Raw genomic sequence first — 17,153 nt, 5'->3', positions numbered from 1 at the left:
GTGTCTTATATGCTTTTTCCTGTTTCTTTTTTTTTCTCAAAGACCGAATGCTTATTGATGCATAGTTTGACCATTTAGGTCTTTATGGCTAGGGATAGGATTCAAGGAACCCTTTAATTGCAGGAAACATGAACAGTAGTCATAGTAGAGTGGTTGAGTAGCAGCAGAGAGACTACACAAGCCTAGCAGGAAGAAATAGTGCTTTTCAGGAAGACAAGAATGTATCTAGAAAATATTTATGAAATCACTTTGGTCTAATGAGACCCACCATTAGCACTCAGTCAATTTTATTCTTCAAAACTTTTCTAAACAGCATTAAGTGATGTTCTTAAGCAGATAAACCTTACTTTATTTGAAGAAAAAAAAAAAGAAAAAGTAAAGCATATGATGTAAAGAGGTCATTGTATTTCTGATAGCCTGCATACACATTGACTATATGAGCTATTTATTTAAAAAAAATGAGCCTGGCATATTTTATCAGTTAAAATGAGAAATTAATGTTTTTGATGCTGTTGTGTTTACTTTTACAGAATCTATGTAATCTATTTTCTTCACTACAGCAGGAATCATGTAACAGAATTTCTTTTCGCAGAATTGTTCACAGCCCTGTCTCTAACATACCACCTAAAAAGTTTGTCATAGCTGAGCATGTTTACAGTGTTTAATGAGGCTATGATTGGTGCTTTCCCTCTCTTTTCTGCTTCAGCCTCCCTGGACTTTCCTCCCCTCTTTTGTAGAGTTGTTTACACACAGAAACGCATGAACACGCCAGTGAACCTTCTCTGCTGATACTACTTTTGTGTTTGGGATGCTGATGCATGCCCATGGGATAAGGGTCTGCTGTTGTTTCATCTATCTGGTTTCCTAAAGAAGCAAACCTGCTTCTTTCAGTCATTTTAAATTAGAGGCAGTAATCGTCCACAGTTCAAAGCACTTGATCTAAGTATCAGTCTGTGGAATAACTGAGCAGAAGGAAACTGGAAGACTTTTAAAATTTTACATCTTCATTTTTCCTAAAGCTTAGATGAAGTCGTGACTTGTACTATGCTCTGGCATAACTTAATTGCACAGGTCTTTCTTTTTTGGTGTTTTTTGTTTGTTTGTTTTTACATCAGAAATAGCCAAATCTTGGAGGTGCTTTTTCTGTAAAGCATCCTTTCATGCTGTGTTCCTGTTGCAGGGTGATAGAGTAGAAGTGACTTTGAACTGCTCTGAAATTGGGTCAAATTTTCCTTTCCCAGGAAAATTTGTAACCAATTTTGTTCCAGTACTCTTCTGGTTGAATGGTGGAAGATGGACTGATCAAATGTACAAGTTATGGTCCTAACTATTTGTGTCAAATATCACAATTCAGCTTCAGGCTGAAGAATTTATTTTTGTAGTTTGTATAGGGAGCTACTTCCAGAACTCACAAAATTATATTCTCCCCTCCAGCCTGTGCTTATTTTTTTTTCTCCTAATAAGAAATGAAAATCTGAAATCTACATATGTATATAGTGCTATTGAAGCAAATATATTCTATTGAAAGAACATTTAAAGCTATTTTATTAAAGTTAGGTTCAAATTTATGTTAGGAGAGGATAATCTTTTGGGTAAAATTCATATTTAGATCTCATTAGTTTGTGTAATTTTGCCATCTGTGCACATGTAAACTTCAAGAAGCACTGTAAACTATGTCTGAGAGATGACTTCAGTTGGGGTAGAAGGAAGTAGGATGAATAACTGGCCTATTTAACATAAAATACTGAGATTCCTCAGCAGATACTGCTGCACAGTTAAATATAGGCAATCCCTAGTTCTGCTTGCAGGTGGCTGAATGTGAGACAGCTCTAGGCCAGGAGTCTTTTAGTTTCATTAGTGTGGGGTCATACCTGAGCTACAAAGTCACGTTTTAAAAGAACTTACCATACTAATTTGGTTACCCTTAACTATGCTCCTGATGTTAGGGATGGTAGATTGCCCATTTTCCAGCTACTTTTTTCTGATTTGCTGCTATAAGAAAGTTGAACACACTGTGCAGCAGCTTAACCCTGAATTCCAAACAGAAGTAGCTATTATGCAATAAATTTCTGTTTTATGTCCCCTTAGTTCCACACAAAGCTTCATTGTTCAAATCACAATCTAGTCATAAAAACTACTAACTCTAGAACTGGGATAAAATTTAAATTGAATAAAGTATACAGCATTACTTTTAGAGGCTTCTTTCATTGGGATGCTTTGAAAATCAAGAACGGTGGTTTGGAGTTTATAATAAAAGCTTTTTTTTTATCATAGAAACATAGTTAAAAATAGTGTCAAATCTATCTATAACTTGATGATTTCAATCTGTATTTTACACACTATTGGCTACAGGAGAGCAGATTGACACAGAACTGCATGTTGTTTTCATTAGGTTTATGACAAAGTGTGGTACTTTTCAACGTGATCCTGCTAGCTGAATCAAAGATGAATATTAGAAAAAAACAGCTAGGCTTTTACTGTTTTATTTTCATTTTTTCTGTTACTAATGATATTAATGCTTTCTAATATTTAGGTGGTGGTCGAAACCCAGTAACACCACGATTCTTGCGACACTTCAATACAGTTACCATTCATGAGTTTGATGATGAATCCATGTATACAATTTTTTCTAGAATCTTAGACTGGCATCTAACAGTGTGGTAAGTGACCTCTATGTATTAGGCAGCATCAAAGTCAGTGTTTGAATTATTGTACTAGGAAGTCTCCAATATATGTTTGTAGGACACTGCTCTTGAAAAGAAATTATAATCTTTTATATCCTGTGCCTTTTGAGTTAACCATTACTCCACAGAAGTAGCGCTCAACTTAAAAATACTCCTATGGTAAAGTTCTTGTTCTAAAGTCTGTAACAGAGGTTTAGATTAGCTGAGGCTAATTAAGTTAGTTGAGATATTTCTGTAATACAGTATTCTTTGATGTATAATAAATAAGAATAGAATTTGGTTAGTCATTATTCAAAGAACAGAACTGGAAACTGCTCTTAAATTTCCTGTGGTTCGAGAAGGCTTACTCTTTCTTTGGCCTTTCACCACTGTATAATTTTTAATTCCATTTATTAGGAATGGATTTCAACTTTGTCTATCCATTCTGACAGCTAAGCCACAAGAGATGCTCAGATCCTGTTTCCAGACCAAGTTTGTGAATTGGCAGCTTTTAGCTCTTTGAGGGAGAGAGGTCTCAGAAGACAGCAAGGGCTATTTGACCTTACTTCCCTGTTGCAGCTGTTAGTCATAAAAATGAGGGGGGAAAAGGGTATAATTAGCTAACATTGCCAAATTTGTCAGCATGTTCCACAGTTACTAGATTTGATTTGCAGAGTTAATCTGTTAATTCAGTGAGAGAATTTAAGATTTGTAAAACTACCTGTGAGGAAGTGTAATCATAGAACTTCAAAAATTGGCACGAATCAAATCAGTGTAAAACCCCCAATATTATTTATTAATTTGCATGCTAGTATGATGGAATTATGAGAATCATTCTGTTCTTACCATGTTTTATAACTTGTCAGTTATAGCTTTCCATCACAATACGTAGAACTGACTCCGCAAATTATTAATGGAACCATGCATGTGTATAAAGAAGCTATGAAGAATCTGCTTCCTACCCCAGCCAAATCTCACTATTTGTTCAATCTCCGTGACTTTTCACGTGTTATTCAAGGTGTTTGCCTGTCAAGGCCTGAAACAACAGAATCTGCAGGAATGATAAAACGTCTCTGGGTTCATGAGGTAAATCACCTAATACTAAGAAATCATATTTATTATAAATAAGAAAAAGATGTGGATTTGTGTATTAATATTTTTGAAACACCATCTCCTGTTGGCTAAAAGCTATGAATTGGGATCACGCTCATGAGAAAGGCTTTTGTATACTGTATGGGCAGAGGAAATCAGACTTTTTCAAAGTATTAATCATATCTTAGTAGACAAGTTGATTGTTGATACCTTCACTTTCATGTGATTATGTAGTCTCTGTTCACTGCTTTGAATGCCTGCACAGTCCTTTCAATGTCTTCTCTCCTTCCTCCAAAAAACTCCAAATCAGCAGTGAGAAGAACAGCAAGTAGTCCTAGGTCACTTGAAATTTTGAGTGATTTAAAGTTGGGTCACTGATTTTTTTGTTGTTTTGTTTTGTTTACTACTGGATTGCCTTTAGAAGAAATTCTTGAGCTTACTGTCTTCAGCAAATGCTTCCTGTCTTTCAGTCATAATAGGATAGACACACTGAAAGAGCTCAAATGACACATCCCTTGTAAAAACAAGACAAAAAAGTCCTGTATAGGTGATACCTGCTCTCTCTTGTTTTGGAGGGGTTTGGTGTTAGGTGTTTTTGTTTGTTTTATTGGGTTGTTTTTTTCGCCCCTGGATTAAAAGAAAGCAAATTCATTGATAATTGCTGTTTTTTACATATTTAGGTATGGTTCACAGAATCAGATCAACATAAAGCGTCCATTGTCCTTCCCCAAAGCAGGATCACATAAAGAAAGGAACAGTAACTTTTGAAGTGCTTTTTCTAAAAATTTCTTACAATTCTCTAAGGATGAAGGATGTTCAGACTTCCAGGCAATCTGTTAATGTTCTTCACTGTCTTTTTAATTAAAAACATTTTTCTAATATTCAGCTGCAGTCTTCTTTCTTGAAATACAAACCCATAACTTGTCCTGTCTAGCTGTAGAGACCAACATGAACCCTTCCTCTTTGCAGCAGCCTTTTATGCATTCATGTAATAATGTTTATAAATATGAGTATATATGTATGTGTGTATATGTATTTCTGTATGAATTTTCACTTTAATTCAGAAGTAATATTACTGGGCTCAACTATTTAAATTAATTCTAAATATCTATTTTATTTTTTTCTATGTAGTGAAGTTTAAGATAATTTATATTTTGAAGTCTTTTTCAGGATTGTATTTGTTTTATCTTGTTTAAAAGAAGCATAAATTCAAAAGCAGAAGCAACTATTAAAAGAATTATATTTTTATTATACAGGTTCTTAGAGTGTATCACGATCGCTTGGTGGATAATTCTGACCGGGCTTGGCTTGTTGGATTTATCCAAGAAGTAGTGAAAAATGACTTACATGAAGACTTCCATGAACTTTTCCAGAATCTGGACTTCAACAATGATGGCAGAGTGGAAGAAGACGACTTACGTAGCTTAATGTTTTGTGATTTTCATGACCCTAAGAGAAACGACACTAAATACAGGGAGATTAGTGATGTGGATCAATTGAGATTAGTTATAGAGAGTCACCTTGAAGAGTTTAACAACATGAGCAAAAAGCCAATGCAGCTTGTCTTGTTCCGATTTGCTATAGAACATATTTGTAGAATTTCTCGTATTCTGAAACAGCCTCGCAGCCACGCCCTCCTTGTTGGTGTTGGAGGTAGTGGTCGACAATCTCTTACTCGATTAGCAGCCCATATGGCTGAATACAACCTTTTTCAGGTTGAAATATCTAAAAGTTATGGTATCAATGAGTGGCATAAAGACTTAAAAGTCATACTAAGAAAATCTACTGAAGGGGAAATGCAGGGAGTTTTCTTGTTCACAGATACACAGATTAAAAAGGAGTCATTCTTAGAAGACATTAACAACTTACTAAATGCAGGTGAAGTGCCGAACCTCTTTGCAGTAGATGAGAAACAAGAAATTTGTGAACAAATGCATCAAGTAGATCGCCAGCAGGACAGGACAAAACAGACAGATGGCAGTCCTATAGCTCTTTTTAACATGTTTGTTGATCGCTGTCGAGATCAGCTTCATATAGTACTGGCAATGAGTCCCATTGGAGATGCTTTCCGTAATCGCCTTCGTAAATTTCCAGCTCTTGTCAACTGCTGCACACTAGACTGGTTTCAGGTAAAACCAAAACTTTTGTTGGGCTTGTTATTCTAATGGAAATGCAACAGAAACATGACTTCAACCCTTTTTGTAGCAAGTAATTCTATTCAGTCAAGTTAGCAGTGAAAAATACCTTGAATTTTCCTAGGGTCATGTTTTAAATTATTTACACTATTAGAACCATTCTGACTGTAATAAAGGCATAAAATATATAGGGTGAATGCAGAATCATCAGGAAAATAACTGTCAGATATAACTGAATGAACATAGTAATGTAAACATTACAGATTTAAATATGTAGTGTTTTCTTCTATTACCAGGACTGCCAGAATTGAGCATGTCAAAAAAGTTTGAAATTGAAATACCTGTCAAAAATACAGACATCTTTTGATGTGGAACCCCAGATTTTTCCCCACTACTCTGCAATAAAACTATATTCTATCTGAATGTTATATACAAAAGACCTTAGAATATTTAAGATGTAGAATTTAATCATCTAAATAATCTGAGGACTTAAATTTCATCAAGTTTTAAAATGTAGTACTGTCTTTAAAGGTGATTTGGAAGAAGAAGTGCAAAGACAGTTATACACACATACAGAAATACTGAAACCACAAAATTTTGCTTTTAGTAACAGTATTTCTATTGGATGAAATAAGACAGTGGGCTTGAACTGAATCCCTAAGTAGTTTGGTTCTTTCCAGGTCTGTTATTGTCCTATTTGATGCTCTTATCATGAAGTAATTTCTTTATGCCTCAGTAAGTTTGTTTATGAAATGGGGTAAAGATACTTTTTTGACAAATGTTTTGAGATTTGGGTGTGAAGTACTGAATAAGGGAAAGGTATTGATTAATTTGTTTTAGACATGGCCTGAAGATGCATTAGAAGCTGTCGCCTCTCGCTTCTTGGAAGATGTTGAAATGTCTGAAGAAACTCGAAGTGGGTGTATTGATATGTGTAAAAGCTTTCATACATCTACCATTGTTTTATCTGACTTATACCATGCAGAGCTTCAAAGACACAACTATGTAACACCTACTTCATACTTGGAATTGATTTCCACTTTTAAAAGTCTACTTGAAAAGAAACGCAGGTAAGGATTTATAATGTGACCTTTTCTAGAAGAACCCAAGTTCACCAAAAATATTCTTTTCTATCTCTCATAGCTGATCTGAACAAAACAAGTGAATTGTTTTTAGTTAATTTAAATTGACAGAATGGTAGATGGATAAAGTCTACTCTTAGGACACACACTTCCTTATTGGACAAAAGGTCTGACTTGACACTCTCAAAATATACTTGCATTAGACCACTTCTGACATCCCTGGTGATGTTGCTATATGTTGATCCTATGCATAATAGAATAGTTCAAGACTATAGCTCAAGTAATCCCTCTTGTTTACTATTTGTTGAGCAAATAAAGCAAGATTGGCAGAACATTTGATTATTCAGAGGAGTGAGAAATTTGGGGAATGGATCCCATTGAATGAAGTGATCAAGTACTGAGAAAATATAATAAAGTACTATTTATTTTCAGGAAGGTGATGAAAATGAAAAGAAGATATGAAGTTGGCTTGGAGAAACTGGACTCTGCTGCATCTCAAGTAGCCTTGATGCAGTCTGAGCTGGAGGCTCTGCAACCTCGGTTACGGGAAGCTAGCAAGCAGGTTGATGAGATGATGGTCGTTATTCAGAAAGAATCTTTGGAAGTAGCGAAAACTGAAAAAGTTGTGAAAGCTGATGAAGCAGTGGCAAATGAGCAGGCTATGGCTGCAAAAGCCATTAAAGATGAATGTGATGCTGACTTAGCACAAGCCATGCCTTGTTTAGAAAGTGCTCTGGCTGCCCTTGACACTCTCACTGCGCAGGTATGGCGAACAATGCATATTTACACACTGGAGAGGTATTCAGATATACAAAAGTATGGAATATCTGCCTTTTCAGATTTATATTATATTCACACAATTTTATAATTTAGAAACTTCTTGAAATCTTTCAGTTTTAAAATGCAAAATGTTACTCTGTATTTTCTAGTGAAAAAGCTATAACGCTAAATTTTTATGGACTACAGGATCAAATATTATTATAGATATTTCAAAAGTCATAGCTATTAAAATATTTTGACTCAAGAATTGAGAAGTTAGAAAACATATGCTTTTTAGTTTCTTACTCAGAACCTGCTAGCCTGTCAACTAATACTTTCATATCTGGTCTTCCAGAGTCTAGTAATTGAGGTTGAAATTCTGCATCTGCCCATGTTAAGGGACCACTCTTCATAAGCATATGACAGTGCAGGCAGCCACCTTTGGTTTTATGTATATTCAGGTTTTCTTTTCCTGGATAATGTTTTGTTCATGGTAGGATGAAAGGAAGTCTCCCAGGTTGTGAGAGTGAGGATGGACTTATGTGCTCCAGCTATTGTTCTGAAAACAAGATTTTCAAAAACTTTCAAGGCAACCTTCTTAGATAGAAAGTAGGTGGTCTGTTATCTACAGCTATTGCTTGGTATCAAAAGTTTTAGATTCTGGCATTGACAGATCATTGGCATGCTTTATGAAAATAATAGATGGCTACTTAATCACATCAAGGTAATTGCATTATACTTGTGAAAATCAAGGCAAGAATGAGGCTTTGAAGGCTAATGAAGTAATACTTCAGCTGCTGTCATTGCTTAGTGTATCCAAAAAGGGAGTATTATAATACAAGGGGGGGGGGGGGGGGGAAAGTAGTAGGAACTTCCAAGGGGGAAAAAAACCCCAACAACAAAGGTTTTTTTCCTCAAAATATAGTCAAATAGCATGATGAACACAAAACAATCTATGTGTAGGAGACCTTAGAGTACCTGTCCAGGACTCTTGTTTTTGATTCACCCTTCACCCTGGCCACTACTGACGGAAAGCAGAGCAAATTGTGCCCATAAATCCATGTACATAAATGTGCAGATTAAGTGCTTTGCTTGGAGAAACAGATCTGTACAGAATTCAGTACTGCTGAAATGAGTATCTAAAGTCAAAAGGAACTGTGTACCTCAGGTGGCGCATTGTTTAGCAAAGATTAGAAAAAGTATAACAATCTTGTGTTATTTTGCTGTTGACATCTATATTTTGTAGCAATACACATATGAAGACATTGAAATTTAGAACTAGGAAGAACCTCTGGAAGTTGTTGTCTTCCACTTGTAACCTGTTCCACTTCACACATTTATCATTAAGATTTTCCTGGTGTTTACTCTTAATCTTACTCATTGCAACCTAACCTTGTTTTCTGTTCTGCTCCCTGTGGACATGGTTCTTTACCTTTTATGCAGTTAAAGACTCTAGTCGTTGATCTCGCCACTTCCAGTTTTCTTTTCTGTAAGCTAAGTAATCACTATTCTTTTGTCTTTTCTTATAAATCAAATCAACTTTCCTGGTTAGTCTTTCTGGACCTTCCCCATACTTCATGTGCATTGCCCAAAGTTGAATACAGTATTTCAGCTGTAGTTTTGCTGAATGCTGTGTAGAGGAGGATTATTGACATATGTAGTTTGTCATTCATGCTAAAAGCTGTATCGTTTCCTGGAAATCACTATTACATAATAATTGCTTTCCTTTTTTTTTTTTTTCTTCTTTTTATACTAGTTCTACTGTACTTTTCCATTTCTGCAATTTATCAAGATAATTTTTTCCTGTTCTCAACTCCAGTGTATTTGCATTTACTCTCAACTTTCTATTAGTTGGAAATTTAATAAAGATATTCTCTCTTCCATCATTCATTTCGGTAATGACAATATTGCACAGGTCCGGACCTGTGTGACCTTGGTCAAATCTTTGCTGTGTTTTGACAGTGTTATCAATTGTGCTAGTCACCTACTCACAGTTTACCTTTTAGAGGCATCAGATATGAGCTTTCAAAATCTAACACCAATTGGCAAAATAAATATGAGAATCTAGAAATACTTTAATTTATTGGAGTATGCATCCTCTGAGAAAAGCTCTTAGAAAGAATATTTGAATTGTCATGCAGACTTATTCTTTGGGAAGAGTAAAAGAGATGATTCTCCATAAATCTTTAGTTTACAAGCCTCTTGCTTGCTTAGTTGTACATGTGTATGTAGAAGTGTTGCATTCTTTTATATTATTATTCTATATTTGCAATTAAAACTTTGCTTATTCAATTTCTGCTATTTCTTATAATGCCAGTACTTCTTTCCCAATAGTTTTCTTCCTTTTAGCTGCCTCTTCCCTCATTCAGCTCACTGTGGGAGTTTAATAACTGACCAGAATACTAATTGATTTATTTTCTGTACTTGGAGAGCATAGATCTTTAGTTCTGGATTGAAGGCAGCTTTTACTTTGTTATCTTAAATCTACTAATCTACTGCTGATGTGATCCTGTAAGCTTGGAAGTGTTGCGTTAGAGCCTGAACTGAAGGGTAGAACATAACACTGGAACATCTGAACTCCCTAACTGAGCTGCAATGCCAACTACTGAATTAAGAGCAGAAAAAGTACAACTAAAAATGAATTACAGATAAGAATTGTCTCCTCTAAACTGATTGCTGACTCGATTTCAGATATTTTTGTTTGTATGTCAGTGTTAGTGTAACCTGCATATCACCTTAAAGAAAGGACTAGAAAGAATGGAAAAGAATGAAATAAAAATTTTGCAAAAAGAATGAGATCTATATGTATGGACTATGCGGGCTTGTGCTATGAACTTGAGATCATAGTGTATTTAAAATCATGAAGTATGAGAATAGCAAATGTATATGGAAAAATATTTTCTTGACATAAAGATATTTATTATTTCTATTGTAACAGAAGAATTAATCCACCTATGTTCAGAGCTCTAAAGGTGTGCATTTTTATTATTTTAAGGATATTACAGTGGTTAAGTCCATGAAGAGTCCTCCTGCTGGTGTCAAGCTTGTAATGGAAGCTATATGCATCCTTAAAGGCATCAAAGCAGATAGGATTCCCGATCCAACAGGTTCTGGAAAAAAAATTGAGGATTTCTGGGGTCCTGCTAAGAGACTTCTGGGTGACATAAGATTTCTTCAGTCTCTTCATGAGTATGACAAGGATAACATTCCCCCAGCTTACATGGCTATCATAAGAAAACAGTATCTTACAAATCCTGAGTTTGTACCAGACAAGATTCGAAATGCTTCCATGGCAGCAGAGGGTCTGTGCAAATGGGTCATAGCCATGGAGTTCTATGATACGTAAGTATGTATAAAAATTATAATTAAAAAGGTTAAAATAAATTTGATTAGAGACCAGTTTATTTTATGAAGAGATGTGAAACTACTTCTTACTAGTGGGAAACTTATGCAAACAAGCAGTTGTAAAGATTCATTCATGTAAGATACCTGATGTTAAGGTATAGAGCCTGATTGTCAGTTCTGAATTTTTCTAAGGAGGTATGGGAGCAACAGTCTGTTCAGTTAGTAAATAAGTTAACTTCCTGTTAGTGTTGCACAAAATACAGGCATTATTGAAATGTCTTTGGAAGTTTCTGATAGTCATATCAAGCCCAAAGGATATTTTTTGTTACACATTGTATTTGATTCACAAAAAATAAGCACACTATTCCAGTGTTATTTCTTAATTTGAAACATCTGGAACTCACATTTAACAATAAATCAGCACCGGGCGACTAAGGTCCACTTGCAATTTGGAAGTTGAGTCGTGGTAGGTAGTGCGTGCCTTCGTTTGAGAGGATATTTTGTTACTTGACTAAAAGATTAGTAAATGCATACTTGGTAGAGTTCTCAATTTGAGAACAACTTTTAACATTACAAGTACCAGTTGTTAGAGAGAAAGTTAACTAAAAAGGGGGACTTTAAAGGAGATCTACAACTTAAACCAGTATGAGAGGGGATTCATTAATTATAAGGCTAATACTTGTGAAATACTGTTTTAGTTGAGGTTAGAGACATTCTAGCATATTTTTTGCTTGTTTTTGGAAAGATAAACAATATGTTTTCAGTTATATGTTACTTCCAATATTCTCCTCACAAAAATATCTGTTGAAAAGATTGAAATCCTCAAAACTGGAAAATAGATCCTTGGTTGTGAAAAGCTGGTTTGGTTTTTTAATTTATTTTATTTTGTGTCACAGTTGGCTGTATGTGTGTCTGTACAGTGTCCGTGAGTCTTACTTAATATATATTCATTATTTGTGTGTTTCTAATGGCACAATTCGATAATGGATTCCAAATTATGATCAAATGGCATACAGTTTGGAAGCATAATACTTTTTCCTTTTAATTGTTACCTCTTATTACAGAAAAAAAATGCAAAAACTGCATAAATCAGTAGCAGGCCAGAAACAAGTGCTTAAGTAAAAACCAGTTATCTTCAGATATCATCAAATTATGAAATGGAATATTGCATGAGCTACTGAGTTGCTGAGGTTTCCCTTAATCTTTCCTGTGTTCATTTTTTTAATAGTAACCCTGGAGTGAAGATGCAACTTTTAGATATTTAATTTATTCTTTGATTTTATTTAGAGTGACAAAAAATGTTGCACCTAAAAAGCTAAAGTTGAATCAAGCTGAAGGAAAATTAAAGATTGCTATGGATGGTTTAAGAAAGAAACAAGCAGACCTGAAGGAGGTTCAAGATAAATTGGCTGTACTCCAACAGACACTGGAATCCAAGAAACAGGAGAAGGCTGACTTGGAAAATCAGGTATACAATGCAAAAGATGAACTATTGTTTTACCAATATCCAGAAAAGTTATTTAAAATTTACTTCTTTGTTAAATGGTATTTTTCCTTTTAACTGCCAATATGTTGAACAAGTCATATTTTTAGATAACTATCTTTTTATTTTGGTGTAATGGTCTTGAAATTATAAATGGGCAAAGCACGGAGAATAAATGCTTTAAAGTAATAGAAAATGTAGGTATTATGAATTTACCAACTGATATCCTTCTCATATCCGCTTTCTTGTGAGGAGATAAATTTTCAGTTGTTGTACTATGAGTTTGATTCATCCACTAACTTGCAAATCGGTACATTTAAAGTTTTGAAAGTTTATTTATCCCTTCTGTGCTAATGCAATTTTGAGAAGGTTTTAGGTAAACTCTGTTCCTGACTGCCAAATAGCTGTTATGTGTGCAGAAATAAGCAATGTTTAGAAGATGGCATTATTTTTTTAAGATTTGCAATACATCATCTTGAGCTTTGTTTACAAAAATAATATCGGATTTTGAAATGGAGTCTTAATTCTTGTCTGTACTTAGTCAGCTCTTTGTGTGTTTCTTCTGCATCCTGATAAGGTTTGGAAGTAGAAGGGAAGGATAAACTATGCAAGCAGTTTGTTACTGTGGTGTAAACTGGCTGCTGTGGTTACCAGAAGAGAGAGAGAGAGGATTGTAACAGCAGCAAGAGTTGGCATCATTTTCTTCCTATCCCGTGCCTGAAATATGTCTCTACTAGTTAGTAAAGTATTCAAACAGAGCTGGATTAAATTTCCATTACATCATATTTTTTTGTTAGATTAGAACCGTGCCTGGAAAGATGGCTTAGTTAAAAACTGACAACAGAAATGCAGATTATGTATCCATAAGGATGTTTTTTGCAGAAAAGAACGTACCTACTTTCATGAGACAGTGATCTCTTTAGGGTGTTTTTGTTTCTCTTGTGACATGTGGATCATTTCCTTAACTATTAATGTTTTCCATATTGCATACAGTGCTATTTTGAATTGCATGTTTTATACTGCTTTTTTTTTGGATGAAAATGTAACTGAATAGACTTTACTGTGCTGGTACTGAGATTGTTTTTGTTCTTTAAATATTTCCATTATAAGAAGAAGGTGTTTTCTTACTATTTGATTAAGTTACTTAAGAAAAAATCAGCACAGGAAAGTAATCCTTGAATGCTTTTAATATTTATAAAATATCTTTAAAGTGATCATGTAATATAATCAGCAATTTTTTTTATTCTGAGGTTGACTTATGCAGCAAAAAACTACAGCGAGCAGAACAATTGATTGGTGGCCTTGGGGGTGAGAAAACTCGCTGGCATGAGACTGCTTTGGAGCTGGGAAGGCAGTACATCAATTTGACTGGAGATATACTTATTTCGTCAGGAATTGTAGCTTACCTAGGAGCCTTTACATCCAGCTACAGACAAGTAATGTTTACAGTGATTTTGTCCCCATGTTTTGCAATAATCTAAATTTTATTAATTTTTCTTCTAATATAAAGTTTGTATTTTTAAATTATGTTTTAATAGACTTCATAAGTGGAACTCAAATTGTATTGTAGGATTTTGAGTTTTGTTTAGAAGAGTCTTGGGGGAAATTCTTCCTTTGTTCTACTGTAAAGTACTTATTTCTGTGTAAAGCATGGAGTCCTTTTGTTGCTTTGCTTCTTTAAAGTAATTGCCATAACTTTATACCTCATGGCTCTGGTTATTGCTATTCAATTAAATGGCTAAATTCTCCTTAGCTTCAAAGAAAACAGAATTAGCTTCTATTTCAGCATCAGCACAATTAAGCAAGTTCTGAAAGTAGAGTAATTCTGTACGAAAAGAGATAAAAGACACAGTAGCTCAATAAATATATAAATATTTATAGCATAAATAAATAGCCAGCGGTTTTACAATTCCAAATAACAGAATTTTGACAGTGTTCTCTTTTATGCTTATAACCTGCGTTGTGTATAATATTGTGCCTGGGTAGGTAGGAGTACTTTTGGTGAAATATATTAAGGGGTGCTGAACTGTATTCTGGGCAAATGTAGATGCAGATGATATTCATAAAAGGCAGAGACATGTGCATGATTATTCACTAGAAATGAATATGTAGTCATTTAATCTGAAGAGTTTAGTGTAATGTAATTCTCTCTGACTGCAGTTTCTTTCTCTGTGCAACAGTAGGTATGGATTCCTGGTTGCTTATTCTTACTCTCATGATAGTGCAGATGCGTATTAGTTAGGTATCTCTTTCAGAAATTGTTGGATAGCATAATCACTTTTGTGCAGTTCTTCATTTCATCTGCTGCTATATTTCGTTTTGGTGGGTTTTGGGTTTTTTTTCTCTGCAGTTTTCATAAGAGAAAAAGTTACAATATCTTTTGGAATGAAACTTTGTTTTATGCAAATTGATGAATCCTTCATTCACCATCTCTGTGAATGGGTCTAGCCCTTAGACCATTTCCTTTAACACTGCATTTCTGAGTTCGGTTGCTTGAGGCTTTGCCAGCTAATTTTTAGTTTGGAATACTACACCATATTTCTTTGACCTTATATATAGCTTTCATATAAGATTGTGCCTTTCATATGAACATGCTATTTCTATACATTTTCCATCTTTAGAAGGATTTTTCCTAGTGGAAAATGCTTTTTTGTTTGCATGTTTAAAAGTGTCTTCATTATTATTATTGATTGTGCCATGCAAACATGTATAGTTTACACAACTGTTGTGAGTTAGATGATACAGGGAACAGTGAAAAGCGACTCTAAATGATTGTTAAATTGTTAAGTTTGGTTAAGTCCAGAAAAGTGCTCATTATGTGTGTCCTGAGAGTTAAATAATGAAGATTTTAATTTTTTTAGTTAGAATATGTGCATTCGTTCTACACTCATTTTATAGTATAGAAGACTACTGCTAAAATGGTAAATAAAAACATAACAAGGCTCTGACCAGATAAACTTCTATTGCGTATATAGAAATCACATATAGATACATTTTTAGAGACATTTTTAGACATTATATACCGAAGGATGAGTTTCTTTCCATTTGAAGATAGGGTTTTCTTCTATGTAGCAACTGTTAAGGGGAAATGGGTTGAAAAATACATTTCTAATAGTTTGAAAATTTTGTGAATATAACTATTTGTTAATATTTGTTTTCTTCTTATCTAGATGCAAACCAAAGAATGGGTATTGCTATGTAAAACAAAAAACATTCCTTGTTCTGATGATTTTTCCTTAATAAATACCCTGGGAGAACCAGTGGAGATCAGAGCTTGGAATATTGCTGGACTACCTTCTGACATGTTTTCTGTTGATAATGGCATCATTATCTCGTAAGTACAAAAAAAAAAAAAAAAAAAAAAAAAATTACAATGAATAATTTGCATTAAATAGCTTCTTACAACATGCTTTTCAATTGTTATTTTTATAGACAGTTTTCTATTGTATATAAAGTTTAACAACCAGAATTATAAAATGACTGTAATGTTTAAATTTATAAGAAATACTAATAGTACTTTTAAACTTTATAATGTAAAGTTTTCAAATCTATGAATTCACTCCTTTTTAACTCCCATGGATCACTACAATGGTACCTTCCCCTCCTCTCCCTTTTTTTTTAAAAAAAACAACATGTTGCACACTGGCTTCAGTTTTAAGACATCCTAAAATGCTTCAGGCATTGAATTTATATACTATTCTTGTAGTATAGTCGGTAGATATGGAAGTAATTCTCCTTTAAAAAGCTAAAGCTCTTGAATTTTAAAGAAATATGCTGCCATCAGTTGCTACCAAGAGGTGTTTCTGCAGAGGTAGATTATTTTGCTAATCTTTCTCTGAAGGTCACACGCTTTTCCCCTAAGATGGCACTGGAGATACTATAGATAATGTCTTGATTTCTTCTCTGTAAACAGTTTCAGAGTTTATGTTGCCAACTGGTAGGAGACTAACATCCAGACTTGTAACATATTTAGTGTTTAAATCCCTGACGTTTTGGAAGCGTTGATTTGTACACTGATGAGCTGAATTTTTATTTTGCTAGGGCACAGTAACAAAACCACAAAAAAAGCATATGTATATCTTCTAGGCAGTAAGGGAGGTGCAAAAAGTTGGAATGGAGAGAATTTCTAGTCTCCTTTCTTACAGAGGATGATCCCAACCATATGCTCTTGCCAGTTTCTTCCTCTGTTTCTTTCCTTTTATTCTATGTGCTACTAAACTGCTTCAACAAGAAAAGGTGAGATAGCCCTTTCCTGCAATAATCTCTGGTTTCAGAAAGGTGTGATTTCACATCACTTCAGGCAGTTGGGAGTTAGATATTTGATGAAAGGTGAAAAGGTGAATCTGTACTGACCATGTGGAGTCTGTTTTCTTTAGGGCCTCATTCTAACTATCAATATTTCATACAGACTAGTCATTCCTAGGATCCCTTCTGGAGCAGAACCACCTGGCATATTCCTAGACAAAAGCTAAGAAAGCTTTGTTTTTTGGATCAGTGTAGGGACCTCTTTAGTATGCATTATGAATGGGGCACCACAAAGTCATCTTTGCACCTAGTCCAGTCCCCAAAGAACTTTAAAAAAATATTAAAATAT

At 34.4% G+C, this 17,153-nt stretch overlaps 1 protein-coding gene across 1 annotated transcript in view; it reads left to right on the top strand.

Moving 5' to 3' along the window:
• DNAH7 (dynein axonemal heavy chain 7) overlaps nt 1-17,153 on the top strand; it is a 112,625-nt gene that overhangs the window by 63,871 nt on the left and 31,601 nt on the right. Inside the window, exons 38-46 of the mRNA XM_075755785.1 lie at nt 2,534-2,660; nt 3,530-3,749; nt 5,012-5,884; nt 6,731-6,960; nt 7,405-7,735; nt 10,727-11,073; nt 12,364-12,544; nt 13,810-13,995; nt 15,730-15,893. Of these exons, the coding sequence (XP_075611900.1) occupies nt 2,534-2,660; nt 3,530-3,749; nt 5,012-5,884; nt 6,731-6,960; nt 7,405-7,735; nt 10,727-11,073; nt 12,364-12,544; nt 13,810-13,995; nt 15,730-15,893 (2,659 nt within the window). The remainder of the gene's footprint in view (nt 1-2,533; nt 2,661-3,529; nt 3,750-5,011; nt 5,885-6,730; nt 6,961-7,404; nt 7,736-10,726; nt 11,074-12,363; nt 12,545-13,809; nt 13,996-15,729; nt 15,894-17,153) is intronic.

The sequence above is a fragment of the Balearica regulorum genome, chromosome 6 (assembly GCF_011004875.1).
Source record: "Balearica regulorum gibbericeps isolate bBalReg1 chromosome 6, bBalReg1.pri, whole genome shotgun sequence".
NCBI lineage: Eukaryota > Metazoa > Chordata > Aves > Gruiformes > Gruidae > Balearica > Balearica regulorum.
Note: the sequence above shows the minus strand (reverse complement) of the source record. Positions and strands in the feature narration are given on the sequence as shown.